General features: G+C 38.1%; 1 protein-coding gene across 1 annotated transcript in view; it reads right to left on the bottom strand.

Moving 5' to 3' along the window:
• Nucleotides 1–18,028, bottom strand: part of USP9X (ubiquitin specific peptidase 9 X-linked) — a 121,886-nt gene that overhangs the window by 34,736 nt on the left and 69,122 nt on the right. Inside the window, exons 20-31 of the mRNA XM_070944225.1 lie at nt 14,753–14,993; nt 14,409–14,558; nt 14,198–14,318; nt 11,182–11,312; nt 9,895–10,173; nt 8,251–8,376; nt 7,914–8,039; nt 5,633–5,799; nt 3,709–3,817; nt 1,506–1,652; nt 1,180–1,326; nt 272–494 (exon numbers count right to left, since the gene is read on the bottom strand). Of these exons, the coding sequence (XP_070800326.1) occupies nt 272–494; nt 1,180–1,326; nt 1,506–1,652; nt 3,709–3,817; nt 5,633–5,799; nt 7,914–8,039; nt 8,251–8,376; nt 9,895–10,173; nt 11,182–11,312; nt 14,198–14,318; nt 14,409–14,558; nt 14,753–14,993 (1,967 nt within the window). The remainder of the gene's footprint in view (nt 1–271; nt 495–1,179; nt 1,327–1,505; nt 1,653–3,708; nt 3,818–5,632; nt 5,800–7,913; nt 8,040–8,250; nt 8,377–9,894; nt 10,174–11,181; nt 11,313–14,197; nt 14,319–14,408; nt 14,559–14,752; nt 14,994–18,028) is intronic.

Below are 18,028 nucleotides of genomic sequence, written 5' to 3'. Positions count from 1 at the left end.
GGAAGTATGATTATACTACCTAGCAGTCATCTCGAAAAAAAAGGTTAGTTCTGGATTTAAGCAAGAAACAGCATATTTTCTTTCTCATTCAACACTAACAATCTTCTGTATAATTTTTTAAAATGCTCAAAGACTACAATCCAGAGAAATGGGCCTAATATTCTGCTAACCCAACATTTTCCCCAAATAAATTATGAAAATATATAAAAGTATATGAAGTTGCCCACATTAAAATTCATAGAAAAATGTTAAAATATGAAACAATACGTACTAGTTATTGCAGTGCCTATATAGTACATTTCAGTCAAAGTATCTACTATTTGTTTGAGGTTACGGACACAGCCCACTGCTAAGGCTACTAACAGCTCAAATCCAGCATTAATGGTAGCTGGGGAACTACAGACTGGTATTGCCTGCTCAGCGGGTAATTCTCCATTTCTCATGTATTGCAAGTAAACATTTGATGCGGGAAAGATGAAATCATCTATTAATTCCTGAAAAATAGTAAATAAAATATATATTATTAATTTAGGAACTATCCAGATCAAAAGTAACATCACTTAATGTCACACTGTCTTAGATTTTTAGAAGAGAGGATTACTTACCTGCAAGAAAGCAAGAAAACCTAAATTCCATAACTCCATTATGTAACCATAATGAATCATTCAGAAGACTGTAGATTATTTTAAAATTTATATGAAAAATGCCAGGGGGTTGTTAATAAACAGTTTATCAAACCTATTTAGCCACAGCTGAGAGGCCAGATAATAACAACAGTTACTTGAATATTTGCCCTAATTTTCAAAGAGCAAGGACTTACATGCCCTTAATTTGATCACAGATTTCTTGCCCCATTCATATTTCAGTTAGGATTCTAGCATGCTTAAGATGAAATGAGGTTTTTTTGTATAGTGCATTATGTTACATTTACTCCAGTTACAGTTCAATGACTTACCTTATTTAGAACTTTATAAAAATTGAGAAAGGATGTTGTTCCCTTCCTTCTCTCAACAGAAATTTTGCTGTGATTTAAATATAGATCTTCTACATATTTTGAAAATTCCAACATTCAATCAATTTAAATTATGTTTTTTGTAAATATTAACATTCATTATAATTTGTATATTTTTCACTTTGCTACTTTATAATTTTAGAATATTTTGTACAGCAGTAACTTACTTTGATAAGATTAGCACCACCTTTTTCACAACCAATGTGGTATTTTTTTTCAGGAGTTTGGAATGCCAACAATTCTTTGGTAACTCCAAGATGACCTTCTAGAATAGTTTCCTCTACACCTGTTTCTCCTGTCCTTTTCACTTCATCCTAGGGAAGGAGAATATCCAGACATATGAATTTTCAAACAATATTTTTAGGGAAGCACATATCAGTTAATTTACTATAATTATTCCACTTTTTATTTTACATATTTGGATCCAAGGCAATTAACACTTAAATTTAAAACAAATTACAAGTGGTGACAAAATAGCAGGAAAATAACTTACCCTGATCCTTTTAAGCCAGTCAATTTCATTATTAAGCAAAACTTCAGCATTGGGCACATTAATATTACTATTGTAAGCATAATTTAGAAGATGTCTTAACAGAGTAAAGTAATCTCCTGAATGTTTAGCACGTTCTCGTGCAGTACTCTGAAAGAAAATATCAACATAGTTGAACATATACTTTCATTAATAGTCATAACACAGAATATTTCTTAAAGTCTATGTTCAGTTCAGACCTCCTGATAAGCAAGATTCCATTAAATAAACCTGCTCTCAAAAGTGTACACATACATAACACACATACAAATGCTATATCATGAAAGTTTGCACTGTTAGAAATATTATATTTTCAAAATTTTCCTCTACTACCACATACTTTCTATCATATTCTAGATAGTTTTCAAATGTATCCTAACTCTTTGGAAATATTCTTTAGCATGTGATGCAGGAATATCTTGGTACATGAAAAAAATGTAGTTGTATAATTTCTGGATGTGACCTAAAGTTCCAATTCAAAGCACATTTCATGCTCTTACAAATATCTTGATTTATTGCTTTAAATAATGGAAGTAGTTTCTTTTGACTGTGCAATCCACCAGAGTTCAGTAAAACCATTATTTGGAAAACAGCCCACATGTATTCAACAAGCTTCTTTACCAGTACTTATTAGTAAAATAACCACTGGTAAAATTACCATTGTTAATAAATCATACTTCTAGGCTACTCTATTTTGCTTAGGTCAGATGACCCCTGCAATATTAAGTCACGTTATCATATTTTTTGAAGCCCGTTGACACTCTGCAGCATGTCCAGAAAAGAGCAACCAAAATCAAAAGTCGTCTGGCAGGAAATATGTACAAGTAGTTCTTGCTTAATGACTGCCTTAGTTAGCAATTGTACAACAGTGATGAAAAAGTAACTTTATGATCAAATCTTTTGCATATGTGTAAAGGAAAGCTGAAGATCATAAGCAGAGTAAGTTTCACTTAGCAATCACTTCTCTTAATGACCAAGTTGCTGATCCCAATTTAGTCACTAAATGAGGACTATCTGTAGGAGTTTGAAGTCCTTCAATATGTTTAATCTAGACAAAAGTGGGAGCACATAAAAATTGTTGTTTTGTCAATTTTTGTCAATTATCATGTAGAAAGTAGAGTCAAATTGTTTAGAGTTCTACAAAACAGAACAAGAAAAAAATGGATTTAAATTAAATGAAGATTTCAGCTGGACATGAGGAAATTGTTCTAATTCAGTGGTGGAACAAACTATTTCAGGAGGTAAACATCTGATAGGGATGTTGTAGTAGATTCCTGCACTAGACAGGATGTGGGAGTATTGTAACTCCAAGGTCTCACCAACCTTTATATCTTATGATTCCTTGAGTCCTAGCTATCAGTAGCAATATATGAAATATGGTGGAGTGTAGTAACATTTGGAGTACAAGAAATGCTCTGCTCTACTATATGCTGTAGACAAAGCTTGCTCAAGAAAGCAAAATTAAATTTAAATAAAAAACAACAACAATGCAAAAGATGGCAGTCTGTAATTACTTGAAAAACTGTTAATTTTAGAAAAGCTTTTTCTATGATTTATGTGAATCAGTTCTGAAAATCACAGCCTCAGCTTTTAATACAAATGAATATAATGAAGCAGTCAAAATGCTCATTAGTAATAATACAGTAATTTTAGGATTTTATTTTCAGTAGTTGCATTTTATGTTCTACTTATTTTATACTAATATTACGTCTTTAAACAATATCCTAATTAAAATATTTGAACAAGTATGTTAACATCAACATACTGAAGCTAGTGAAATCGACAAATTTCTAATATAACGAAAATTTGAATCTTCTTCAAACAGAAGTTTAATATTAAAGAGAAAAAGACTGAAGAGCTGCTCTAAGTAAAACTGTACCAGCATCACAGCAAATTACCCATAGATGTCTAATATATAATCATAATACAAGTTGCATGGAAGAACTGTCCATTTACAGGTTTATCATACAGTGTACATCTTCAGAAGATAGCAATTTACAAGGCAGAATGGCAGAAAATCTACCTTTTTTGAATAAAGCCTTTTCATGTATTGATTTGTTAATGTATATTGAGAAAAAATATGGAAGTATGGTAACAAAAATTAAATATGTATTATTTCCTATGATATTGGAATTATATCCAAATGATAAAGTTTAAAATGTCTTACCCCTAACACAGTAAATAAGAGAGTTATAAAAAAAAGAAGAGGTCGTTGTCCCATACAACATCGGGTAGCCATTAAGAAGAACTGCTCCTGTGCCATTTGCCGAACAGTTCTAAAAATTTCAACCAGAAAAAAGAGAGATTAATATACGTATTTTAAATAAATAATCTTAAAATTATATAAAGGATAATACACTATTACTTTCTCTTTTTTGTCCCTGGTGCAATCCATTATATCCTTTATATACTCAGCAAATATGATCTAGATCATTAGAGAAACCTCTGGAGCTGACTTTAAGAGAACATGGGAGGCTGCAATCATCCTCTCCCTTCTGGCAAAAGAAAACTGCTTCTACTGATGAAACATTCAAAGGAAATCTATCACAAGTGTTTATACCTATTCATACTCAATAGCCCCATTTCTTCTTCTTTTTCACCACCACCAGCACTACCACCACCTGCCTATCCCAGGACGTTGGGAAGGATAAAACATTTGGCTGGCTGTGTGACTAATATAAAAAGTTATTAAATATCAGACATAAGGAAAGGAACATTGTCCACCGAAGCAGCATATACCGTATTTTCCGGCGTATAAGACGACTGGGCGCATAAGACGACCCCCGACTTTTCCTGTTAAAGTATAGGGTTTGGGCTATACTCGCCGTATAAGACTACCCCTCTTCCAACGCACACCAAATAAAAATTAAAAAACATCAACTGGCTCACCCACAATGTAAAAACAGCTGTGCTAGACCCAAAATGGCCCCTGCAACAAGCAGGAACCTCACACAGCCACAAAAAGCCCCAAAAAACAACTTTCACACTTTACACACACACAGCACAACACAACTGGCTCACCCACAATGTAAAAGCAGCTGTGCTAGACCCAAAATGGCCCCTGCAACAAGCAGGAACCTCACACAGCCACAAAAAGCCCCAAAAAACAACTTTCACACTTTACACACACAAAATTCCACATACAGCTTTGTGAGATTTTGTGTGTTTGTGTAGTTAGAGTGAAACACTACAGAAACACACTAAATCTCAGAAAGCTGCACAAATATTATTTTATTTTTATATGTAAACTAAATTTAAAACTTCCTAAACTTTAAATGGCTAGGTCTAAAAAAGAACAAATAAAAAAACCCCCAATTAACTATTTCTTTTAAAGCTCCCAAAGGGGAAAAAAACTTACCCAATAGAACGGGGGTCTCCAACTTTAAGAGTTGTAGACTTCAACTCCCAGAATTCCTCAGCCAGTTTTGTTTTGCTGGCTGAGGAATTCTGGGAGTTGAAGTCCACAACTCCCTGCCTGCTTGATTGCAGGCAGGGAGTGGCTTACTGATGGAATGGATTCAGGCAAGCGAAGCAAGGCAAGCGTTGCAACTAGCAGCTAAGTTAAGCAAGCTGGAGGGGAAAACTTTTTTCCTTTTACATGGCTCTGGCATCCCAGCTGAGTTGCCTGATTAGCAGATCGTCAGAGCTTGGATAGCCAGAGCCATTTAAGGCTCGTCAGAGCCTTTCGGGCTGGTCTGCCTGGTTACAGGAGAACGACACCTGGCGTATAAGACGACACTCGACTTTTGAGAAGATTTTCATGTGTTAAAAAGTCGTCTTATATGCGGGAAAATACGGTAAATAAAATTATATCACAACACTGCAGTAATACAATAAATAAAATGCAAATTACAGTCCAATAGTTGTACATTATTTACTATACTGACCACCTGCAATTGCTTTTGGAGGCATGGGTGTCCAATGAGTTTGCTTTCATCAGCATCATGCCACAGCATTCTTTTGCACGTATATATGTGATATTACAAGGAAAGGAATTGGCACCATGTGATTTTTGTCATTCTATCTGCCCTCAAGGATACTACTGACTGGGGAGCAGTTGATAAAACAAATGAAATATTAAAATCACTTACTTGCTGTGACAATGCAATAACAAATCAATGATAAATGTTTGCCATGCTTTTTCTTTACTTAATGCATCCAGTGCAGTTGGAATTAAAGCAAAGCAGAGTGTCATTGCTTCAAGTGCTTCACAGCAAACTTGTTCATCTTCTGAATCTGGTTCATTGCCTGCATTTGTCTATAAAATAAATCAGAAATAAGCAGCATAACATATATGATAAATATGAAGGATAATTGATCCTTCAATCTCAAGGAAATTACACAAACTACTTAACATCACAAACTTAATGGTATACTAAAATCAAATCTGAAAATAGAATTAAAGATTTGAAGAGTTTATAAAGCGTACTGTGAAACAATAATCTAACTATGCTGAATTGAAATAGATTTCACAGGAATTCAAATTACACACAAGGGATTGATGATGATGAAAATTGCACAAGGGAGGGAAGTAAATACAACCCTTGGTCATGATTGTCTATTTGTGATTATCTAAATCTAATTTTAGCACTTTGTCAAGAATCAAACATTTTGAGAAGAGGTTTTAATTAATTATCTGGACTTTGTGTTTATTAGATAAATCAGTTTCTCAAAGGTATACTTTTTTTCCAAAACCATTCACGTTCAAAGGAGAAATTGACAACACTCTAGCCTTAAGATTTACTACAAAAATTCAAGCTACAGAATTTAGCCTAGATCCACCACAAGCAGTAGCCATACTTCTTTTCTGAAGTTATACAATTATATGATCAAATTATTATTTTAGTTTTACTAAAAAATAATAAACATTTAAGGCTGAATATATTTATTTTCAGATATAGCATAGGGCAAGATGATACAACAACAGATAAATATCTGCTTTTAATTAAAATTATTTTAATTAATATTTTAGAAAAGTAAAATATTTCACAGCATAAAAGAAATCCCACTGGAATACATGAATTTCACTTGAAATATGCATATAAATATAGATTTTATGTGCATCTACAGCAGACATGTCAAACTCAAGGTACGTGGGCCAGATCCGGCCTGCGATGGGTTTAGATCTGGCCCATGGGGTCGCCCTGGAAATGGTGAGAAGCAGCCCCGCTGCCTCAGTCCACCCCACCCCGGCACTCCCCCTGGGCGTGTGCACAGGAGGCGGTGAGCATGTGGGGGCTGGTGGTGCCCAGCAGCAGCTCGTTGGTCCTTCAGCCACTCATTGGGAGGTAGCAATGGCCAGCTGGATGAGCTGGGATGTCCAATAAGCCGCACTCAGCCCCGCCCCAAGTGCACCATACTCGTGCACCATCAATGTTAACCGGGCATCTGGATCCTCCTCCGGGTGTGTCTGCGCCTGGCCTTCTCTCTACTTGCGCTGTGGCATTCCATCAGCCCCACGCCTTAGTGCGTGGGGTGCACCGGTCCTTCTCCATGGGGTGGCTCATGCATCGCTGTGCACCTGCCTCTCAGAGGGTGCGAGTTTTCTCTAGCATGACAGTGAGAAACCATCCCAGTGAATTGACACCATCCCAGAGAGATCCCAGAGTGAGTAGACCCCAGGCTTCCCACTCCCTGACATGACCACTGTGAGTGCCACATTCCCCTCTCCGGCTTTGCCACGTGGTGGAGAGGGCAACCTGGAGCCGGCCCCCACCAACACTTGGCTTGTGCCGCCCTGCACTCCCATCTCCCCATCCGCGGATTTGACTTTTGTCCCATGGGCCCAATGGCAATAGTCTTGCAAAGACTACCGCCACTAGTAAGGATTGCTTATATGAAAAAGATAAATGAAGAACATGCCTCTTGGCCTTACAATTACAAGGTAATGACAGAGCACAATCATACCACTGACTCAATCTTTTTTATAAAGTTATACAATGGATATTACATTCCAAATCTAAAAAGTTGGTGGAAATTGCAAATAAAAAAAGCTGAAGGAATATAGTTACACAAATTAGATTTAACATAGGTTTAACAATCAGAAAAGATGTTTGGAGCCTGGAACATGGAAAGTACTACTTCAGACAAGAGATTCAATTAGTAAGCCCCGCTTTAGGCCTCGTGTCCAGGGGACTGCAGGGCTCCTCTGGTGGATAAGGCTTTGGCACTCACTCTGCTCTCTCCTTCCTCTGCTGGAGACCTCCAGATGCCCCTCCCAGTCTTGCCTCTGCCCCCCTTGCCGGTGCTCCTTGACGTGAGCAACAGTAGCAATGTCTACTATTTATAAATAGACCACATGAAGTTCAGTTTATTAGTATGATTCTTCCTATTAAAACCAATTAAAACAGAATGCTGGTTCAGCTTTCTTACCTTTTCATAAATTTTACTAATATCTTCATTTGAGCTGAATACCAGTTGTACTGATCCACATCCAGAAGCCCATACTATTTTTTGCACTGCTCTAATAACACAAATATCAGGAATAAACTTTGAAGCCTGAAAACCGAAACAGACAAATATAGTAAGTAATTACCATTTCACACATTATAAGTATGTATTTAAAAGCGAATCCATGCTACAGCAGTCCATAGTCTTGCATCAGACTCACAGAAACACAATTTAGTTACTTAGCTTAATCATCTACCACAGCCACTCCCAGTCTTCAAGCCAAAGAGTTTGGAAGTGCTCAATATTTAATCATACTAACCTCGTCAGATATTTGCTGTGCAAGGCGTATTGCTACATTTCTTAACATGCACTCTGAAGTTGGATTGGGAATGTTCTGCAGAGCAGTTTGCAACACTACCGCCTGATCATGAGTCGCTTGGTTGATCTGCAACAATTTATTTTCAGTATTATTAAATGGATAATAATTCTGTCCAACAGTAAAAGTATATTCAGAACATTTTTTCCATTGGTTTTATGCAAATACAACCAAAAATATTAATATTTTCTCCTCAGGGTGCCGTCGGTCAGGCAATGTCGGCTGGTGACCCCCAGGGGAAGAGCCTTCTCTGTGGGGGCACCCGCCCTCTGGAATGAGCTACCGCCAGGGATACGACTGATCCCGGACCTCCGGACCTTTTGCCGGGCTCTGAAGACTTTTTTATTTCAGCAAGCTGGGCTGGCTTAAAATTTTTTAAAAAATTTTAATTGGCTAATTTTATGGGTAAGGGGTTTTAAATTGGGGGAAGCCAATACAGATTTAATTATGTTTTAAATTATTTTAATGTTTATATTGTATGTTTTTTAATCCTGGCTGTTCACCACCCCGAGTCCTTCGGGAGAGGGGCGGTATAAAAATTTAATAAATGAATGAAAAATGAATAAATGAATATGAATGTTCAGTTATCCTTATGATAATGAAGTTTATTAAAATAGAACTGTACTGATAATTTCTCCATGACAAATTTCATCTCATACAAACTTTTAATATCATATCTTATTATAAATCTTAATGCAACTGAAAAAGTCATTTCACTTTTTTCAGTGCTGTTGTAACTTTGAACGGTCACTAAATGAACTGCTGTTAAGTCGAGGACTTTCTGTACTTTCTTTTCCTCCACAAATCCTGAGTTGTTGTCTGTCTGTCAGTCTGTCTATTTACAAGTCTATGATGTTCAATGCAAACAAGACATTAAGCAACTTTCAAAATAGTGCAAACTTTGGAATAAAACAAATGTAAATTTTATAGCATAAACCAAACATGATATTAAGAAAACATTTCATATTCATCATCATTCCAAGAAATCACACTACCAGTAAGCAGCCAATCACTGGATATAAGGGTCGGAAACTATCATTTTATCAGTCCCTAACGGCTTTTAAATAACCAGATCTTAATGGTTTTCCTAAATGCCAGCATAGTTATTGATGATTTGAACGCAGGTCAGATTAAGCTTTATAAATGTTCACTTCTCACTTATGCTATTCTCTGTTTACTTATTTACTATCCTTCCACTGGCACCTTACCAACTGTGATCATTAAATGGCTCCAGATGGAGAAATGGACTTTATGTGATCAAAATGCCCAAACAATTATTTCAAATTTAAGGTAACAGCCGGAAGCATTCATACAGAAAATAATGAATGCTAACAAAATGACAAAGGAGAGGAAATGAAGCCTAGTTTCCAGAAAGATAAATTTATTTGGTTCAAATGCCAATGGGAAAATTAAATGAGAACAGGATTTGCATAGATATTTTTTAAAAAGGATTGGAAGCTGTATCTTTAACTTTTTTTCTTTATTTGTATTGTTTCTAACAATTTTATTTTTCTATTTTTTAAATATATCCTTTTTGGTTGTTTAGTTATACAAAAATAAAAATTATACAAAAATAATTATGGTTACCGGTGACATTGGGCTTGTACCCTCTACAACTGGTTGACAAGCTTCTGCCACAGCTCTCACGTGGCCATAACCGATTGCAGTCAGCAATAGCTTTGCTATTTTTAAAGCATTTAGGTAGGCCCCCCTTCTTGTTTCCATATCTGCATTTGGCAAGAAATTATTTCTAGTCAGCATACTCAACACCAGAGGTAAGCCACCACTTTTTAAGAAATTGAACTGAAAGTCAGTAGCATCTTCTCCCAGAGGCAAATTGGCAGGCATTAACAAGGCATAAACTACCTGGAAAATATAGAGAAAAAAATACAAAAATGTCACTTTAATAAAACTGCTTTCAAAACTCAGTCATTAGACAGCAGGATGGTATGATATATATAATTATTCATATTCATCAGTATAATCTGATAATTCATTAATATGATGATGATAATAATATCAAGATCCAAAAACTGAATTTGAAAGATTGTGATATAAACTGCCTGTGATTCGACACACTGGATGCAATACCAAAAAAATCTTGGACAGCACTTAGTAACTATATGATTGACAAAATTTCCATCTGTCAATTGCAAAAGGCAATGCTGCTTGATCTGCACATATACTACACTGATATACTACGACACACTAGTTGGAAAGAATTAATTGCATATGAAGATCAACATTGGCTAAAGAACTGGCAGCTGTGATTTCACATTTTTTATACATAGTAATAATAATTGTATTATATGTTTAAGGCCACTCAACTTCCAGAGACCCCAGGTTTCCCCTATGTTCCTTGACTAAAAATCTCAAAATTAATAATGTAAGAAATACATAAGCCCCCCTCTCAAATGATATCTACAATTCCCCAAACCGGACTCCAGTGACATTTCATAACATAAGAAGAAAAACTTTTGGAAAAATGTAGTATAAAAATAATACACTTCTGGAAAATGTATCTCAAAATAATTACAAGCTTCTTTATTTCAGTTATTAAAACAATGCCTAAATACCAGAAACAATTTTTTAATAAAATCAAGACTGGAGTGATACATGTTTTTTTTTTCTTCCATTCAATTATGTCCAATTCTCAGAAATTGCCTGCAGTTTTCTTGGCAAGGTTTTTCAAGAAATGGTTTCCCATTTCTTCCTTCCTATGGTTGAGAGAAAGTGACTGGTTCAAGGCCACCCCAGCCAGCTTTATGGCCAAAGAGGGACTAAGACTTATAGTCTTCTGATTTCTATCTTGATGCTTTAACCACTAAACCAAACTGGCTCTACACTTAGCCAAAATATTAACTCTACACAAACCTCTGTAAGATATAGCACTTGTGAAGCAGAAGGTCCAAAGAACAGAGAATCAAGGGATGGACTAAGGCTGCTGTCACCAAGTTTTGCATGGTCTAAACAGATAGCTCTTAATTTCTCTATAGTAGTATTATCTGAAATACATAAAACAAAATTTAAAAATGTTTCTTCCCCTCAAATATTAAGAAAAACATATCGATTTCTCAAAACATCTTTAAAACTGAAATACACTGAAGTTACCTCAGAAATTAAACATCAAAAACATTTCTGGAACGTTTTGACTTTATAACACACATTTTTCAGGACTCCATGACTACAGTACTGGCCCAAGAACACCAGTTTTTAAAGATACTGCTATCAGATATAACAACTATGCTCATGCCAGAAAGTACTTTTCCCTTTTTGGATCTAAGTGCAAACCTCTACTATATAATGTGCTAATTTTGAACTTTAATGAGAATTAAGCAAGTAACATTGATTATTGTGGAGTAGTATGTTTAGCAGCATACAGTAGATATGAAGTCTACACACTCCTGTTAAAATATCAGGTTTTTGAAATATAAAAAGAAATCAGACAGAGACAAATCACTTCAGAATTTTTCCACCTTTAATACAACATAGAAGCTGCACAATTCAATGGAAAAATAAACAAATCTTTCAGGGCAGAAAAATAAAAATAAAAAACTTAAAATAACATGTTTACAATAAATGTGCACATCTTCTTATAAATAGGAATATAGCTGTGTTCAGAATTAACCAATCACATTCAAACTTATATTAAACAGTAGTCAGTACACACCTGCCATCAATTAGTGTCTCTGATCAAGCCCATATAAAGTTCAGCTGTTTTAATAGGATTGTCCTGACATTTACTCAGTTGCCTCTTAGAGCAAAAGCCACGGTCTGCTAAGAGCTTACAAAGCATCAAAGGGATCTCATTGTTGGAAGGTATCAGTCACAAAAGAAGGGTACAAAAATTTCTAAGGTATTGGCTATAGCATGGAACACAATGAAGACAGTCATCAAGAACTGGAGAAAATATGGCACAACAGCGACATTACCAAGAACTGGATGTTCCTCAAAAATTCATGAAACAAACAAGAGGAAAACTGGTTTGAGATGTTGCCAAGATGCCTACAGCAACATTAAAGGAGCTGCAGAAATTTCTGGCAAGTACTGATTGCGTATTACATGTAACAACAATCCCCCAAATTCTTCATATGTCTGGGCTGTGGGATAGGATGGCAAGAAAGAAGCCTTTACTTACAATAAAAAACATCCAAGCCCAGCTATATTTTCCAAAACAAAATGTGTTACCTACATCAAACGTGTTATGGTCTGATGATTTTACTAGTGATTTAAATTGTGATTTAAATCAACTTGATTTAAATCAAATCCACCCTGCATAATTCCAAAAAATATGTTTGGCACAAAAACAACACTGCACATCAAAAGTACATTGTGCCCACAGTGAAGCATGGTGGTGGCAGCATTTTGCTTTGCTTTTCTTCAGCTAGAACGGGGGCTTTAATCAAGGTGGAGGGAATTATAAACAGTTCCAAATATCAGTCAATTTTGGCACAAAACCTTGAGGCCTCTGCTAAAATGCTGAACATGAATTTCACCTTTCAACATGACAATAACCCAAAGCATACTTCCAAATCAACAAAATAATGGCTTCATTAGAAGAGGAAGATCAAAGTTTTGGAATGGGCCAGTCAGAGCCCACACCTGAATCCAATTGAAAATCTGTGTGATGACCTTAAGAGGGTTGTGCACAAGAATGCCTTCAAGGAATTGAGAGGGACAAAACAGATCAAGAGATATCTAAAGCACCATTGGTGGAAGACAAGGGTGAACAATTGAATACAGGTAAGAATGGTTTGATCCCATTGCTCCTGAGGAAGTAGGCAGGGAGTATAAGTGCAAGCACCTGTATTTTAGATCCATGCCCCTTCTGGCTTGTGAAAAATTCCCAGGAAGTGACATGTGGGTAGGTTCTGGTGGTGATTAATGCTTCCCTATGAGAAGGGGTGATGCCCCAGCATTTTAAGGAGCCCTTCGATACCATCAAACATGTTATCCTTATTCTCCTTTCATGGGTTGGGAGTGGGGAGATCTGTGTTGTCTTGGTTCACTTCTTTCTTTTGTGGCTGCTCTAAATTGATGTTGATAGGAAGCAAGATATCCAGCCTTTGTTGCTTGCTTTGTGGAGTCCCACAGGGTTAGATACTCTCTCTGCTTCTGTTTAACATCTACATGAAGCCCCTAAGTGAGATCATCCACCACTATAGACTGAGATATCATCAATATGCTGAAGACACCCAGCTATATGTCTCAGCCCTTCTCCATGGAGCCTCCCTCCCTTTGGAACATCATCCCCACAGAGATTAAATTGCTTCCCATTTTGACACTCTTTCATAAAGTCCTGAAGACCTGGTTTTACCAACAGGCCTGAGGAATCCAAAATGGGATGGAGCCTATCAAGTGGCTTATCTGATTGATTGTTGTGGCCAGGGGAGTGGGTGATTATTTTTACTGTTTGTATATTAGGTTTTAATTTTTGTAAGCCACCTACAGTCACTTGAGAGCAGGTGGGCAGCCATATAAATTTAAATAAATAAATACATCAAAAAATGCATAGAAAGCATTTGCAAGGAAGAGTAAGCAAAGTTTCCCAAGATGTGCCATGCTGATAGGTTCTTACCCCAAGACTGAATGCTATCATAAAATCAAAATGTGCTTTAACAAAATATTAGTTTAAAGGTGTGCACACTTATGCAACCATGTTTTTATGAGTGTTTTTATTTTTCCCCCTCTGAAAAATTTCAGTTGGACAATTTATATGTTATATTAAAGATGGGGAAAAGATCTAAAGTGATTTATATTGGTCTGATATTTTTCCATCTCAAAAACATTGCATTTTAACAGGGGTGTATAGATTTTATATACATAGTTTATGGTCTTTCCATTTGCAAATATATATTTCAATTGAAAATTACAGAACAAAAAAAATTACCTGGTGGCATTAATTTCATAAGGATACGTGCACCATCTCTAAGTGATGGCATATTTAGACTACTTCCTAGGTCTGCAACTTGCCAAAGAAATGAGATGTATCTAGGATGCAGTGACATAATCTACAATAAAAATAAAAACTTGTCATAAGATGCACATTTTAAATGTTTGCCTAGTATTATAAATTTAGATGCATGTGTTCTTTTACTTACAACTCCGGGCAAGCAACTTTCAACTTCTGGATTTGGACCATCACTATAATGATTGCCATGGTTACCAGGAGAACCCGTAGAAGAATCAGAGGAACTATCAGGGCTTGAAGGCATATTGGAACTTATCTGTGTAAGCTTTGCTGTAATTAACTGCAGACAGAGTAAAATGAAGATGTAAATTGATAAAACTACATCGTAGTGAAGCATGACTATTTTTAAAAGCTTCTGAATGTATTAAACCACAAGTGTGCAAGTTTACTAATGCATAATTCTATCATTACAGATTATATTTATACCGTTATGGGCGCACATTTTACCAGTATACAATTTTTCTTAGTACTTACTGTTTTATCTTTCAGATTCAATTGTCCAATTAATTTCCTATCATCTACGGGATCTACTAGTTCGCCTCCAATAAATAATTCTACTTTGGTATGTGCACTGTTGGCTTTAATACGGTTGAGAATGCAACGTCTGACTGAACCAATGGTATCATTTGTATGAGACCAAACATCCAAATCTTCCACCTGCCGACCTTGGTTTGGAAAACGAACTACTAGAGAGATGTGCTTACCACGAAAAGCTCTGAAAATATAAGGAAATGAAATTCTAGTTAAAACTATCCTGGATATTTAAGAATGTTAATATGGTAAACACAGTTAATAAATATTTTTACTCATTTTTAAAACATTGACAATTTGCTAATAAGAAAATGTGTTTACTTCTGAATTCTTCTGAAAGGGATGGTTATTTATTTTGTAAGTCAGATAAAAATAATATTTTCCTTGCATGTATCAAGTATAATAAACATGACATTTATAATTTTGTTGAGCTGTACATACAAACCATTATATTTAGATAATTGAGAAAATAAGTTGATTAGCATAATCCTAAACATATGTATCCTATTGTAATAGCTATATAAAACTATTAAGAAGAATCATATTGTCAGGCCTGGAAGCCATCTTTTGCATTGGGCCTGCTACATTTACTGCTGTAGGAAACTGGGAGGGGGGATTGTATGGAGCAGTGGTGATATATAGTCATGATAACATTCCTTTCTCTGAGAGTCAAGGACATCTTGCCCTGCACCTGGAGTGGTGTGACTGAGAGGCATCTCCAGTTGGGATGGTGCTTTGATTGGACCATGTGATGGATATTTATTTTATTTTATTTATTATTCATATTTCTATGCCGCCCACTCTCCGAGGACTCTGAGCAGCTTACACCAAAGACAGTATACTAAATAGCATATTGCCCCCAACAATCTGGGTCCTCATTTTACCCACCTCGGAAGGATGGAAGGCTGAGTCAACCTTGAGCCAGTGAGATTTGATCTGCTGATCTGCTGAACTAGCAGTCAGCTGAAGTAGCTGCAGTACTGAACTCTAACCACTGCACACTTCGGTTCGGATATGTGGGTGCTGGGCAGGGACTTGGACTTTCTTTTGGGTGGAGAAAACCTAGAAGCTTTTAGATTCAGGTTTTCCCAGATGTGCCAATATGACATCTCTAATAAAATGGAACTGGTAGCGTGAAGACTCAGGGAAGATGGAGGAAGACAAAGCGGCCACGGAGGAAGCCACAGGGGCTGGTTCGGCGAATTATGTCAATTATGTCATCTACTCCCCTTCCCAAGCCGTGTTGGAAGTGGAGGCTGTAGAAAGGGAACGCCAGCTGGGTGGCCGGCCCAAAGAGCCAGCACCTGAGCAAGCCGCGCAGCCGGATCTAACCCTGTGGGATGAAGCTGTGGGAGCTGTGCCACTCCAAGAGATGATTTAATTTAATTTAATTTAATTTCCAATTTATATACCGCCCTTCTCCCTGAGGACTCAGGGCGGTGTACAGCCAAGATAAAAACATAGAATACAAATATTAAAAAACAGTTAAAAATATATATAAATTTTGGCCCAAAAGTTAAGAAATCACAGACTGATTAAAAGAATTTAAAAATTTCTTCTTAAGCCAGCCCGGCTTGCTGGAAAAGATGGGTTTTAAGGGAACGACGGAAGGCATTGAGGTCATGGATTCTCCTTATCTCAGGGGGCAACTGATTCCAGAGGGTAGGAGCCCCCGCAGAGAAGGCCCTCCCCCTGGGAGTCACCAGCCTACATTGTTTGGCTGATGGCACCCTGAGGAGGCCCTCTCTGTGGGAGCGCACGGGTCGATGGGAGGTCATCGGTAGCAGCAGGCGGTCTCGCAGATAGCTAGGCCCTATGCCATGGAGCGCTTTAAAGGTGATAACCAATACCTTGAAGCGCACCCGGAAGACCACCGGGAGCCAGTGCAGCTCGCGCAGGCGCGGTGTTACATGGGAGCGCCATGTTGCTCCCATCACTACCCGCGCTGCTGCATTCTGGACCAGTTGGAGCCTCCGGGTGCTCTTCAAGGGGAGCCCCATGTAGAGAGCATTGCAGTAGTCAAGGCGAGAGGTGACGAGGGCGTGAGTGACTGTGCACAAGGTGACCGGGGCGATGCTGTCGGAACCGCGGATGGGAGGAAGCAGAGCGGAGCAGATCCCAAACTTCGAGTGGAGGGTACTGGGGCAAGCATGCTGCAAGCACTCCCAAGAATGGGGATTCCCGCTGCCGTCGTGCAGCCAGTCACTAGCCGGCCTCCCAGAGCAGTTTGGCCAACTCAGCATGGGCAGCACCACTCAACTCCTTGGGACCAATCAGCCCAAATGGGCCCTGGCTCAGCCTACGTTCACCTTCCCGAGCCAGAAAGCTGCAGCACCACTGAGCAGGATGTCTACCTCCTTTTACTTGGCATGAAACGGTTCATTCCATAGCCTCACACATTGGGCCCGATCTACTGGGGTGACAGCCCCCATGGGAATGGCAATGGCGCAGCAACAAAGCTCACTGAACTAGCCCGGCCCGGTGCTATAGGGGCCACAACTGGGGCTATTGGGACCAAGTACTCCACCCAGCAACCGGTCTTCAGACTGCCTCCAATAGTCCAGATGCCTCCCGGATGGGCATTCTACCCTGGCCAGGGATGGGTGCAGTATCAGTGGACACCTGCCCTGATCCTGCAGCCCGGGCCCATCCATCAACCCATGCACTTCCAGCTACAGGTCATGGCCCCACAGCCGGTACTGGCCCAGCCACCACTGCAGCTCCAAAAACCACACCCTCCCATGTTTCAGAACAACATTTGATGGAACCCCAGGAAGGCTAGCCTACTTCCTCAACTGAGACTGGGCTTACATCAACCAAATTGGGAATCAATACCCATCGGATCTGGAATTGATTTCAGCTATTGCAGATGGCATGAACGAAGGAGAAGCAGCGGAGTGGATAGCAGAACTTCATGACAAGGAAGCCCTCAAGCTGGAAGATGTTGACGAATTCATCCAACTGCTGTGTGGCCGGTTCGAGGACATGGCCCACGGACTAGAAGCTGAGGCCCAGATTAAGGCACTGATGCAAGCTGGCTGGCCTCCCAAGGAGCTAATTTGGAGCTATTTTTGAAGACTGGCTGGGAAACTGAGTGACTGGCCGGACCGCCTCCTCGTCCACCACTTCAAGGAGTCCCTCGACCCAGACCTTAAACAACTTGTGGCATCACAGGTGTACTGGAATGCATATAGGCATGATACAGCACAGCCGTAGCCA

Source organism: Pituophis catenifer, unplaced genomic scaffold (genome assembly GCF_029215685.1).
Source record: "Pituophis catenifer annectens isolate HBS135680 unplaced genomic scaffold, rPitCat1.0.hap2 SCAF_4, whole genome shotgun sequence".
Taxonomy (NCBI): Eukaryota; Metazoa; Chordata; class Lepidosauria; order Squamata; family Colubridae; genus Pituophis; species Pituophis catenifer.
The sequence above is the reverse complement of the archived record's forward strand: the minus strand, read 5'-3'. Positions and strand labels throughout refer to the sequence as shown.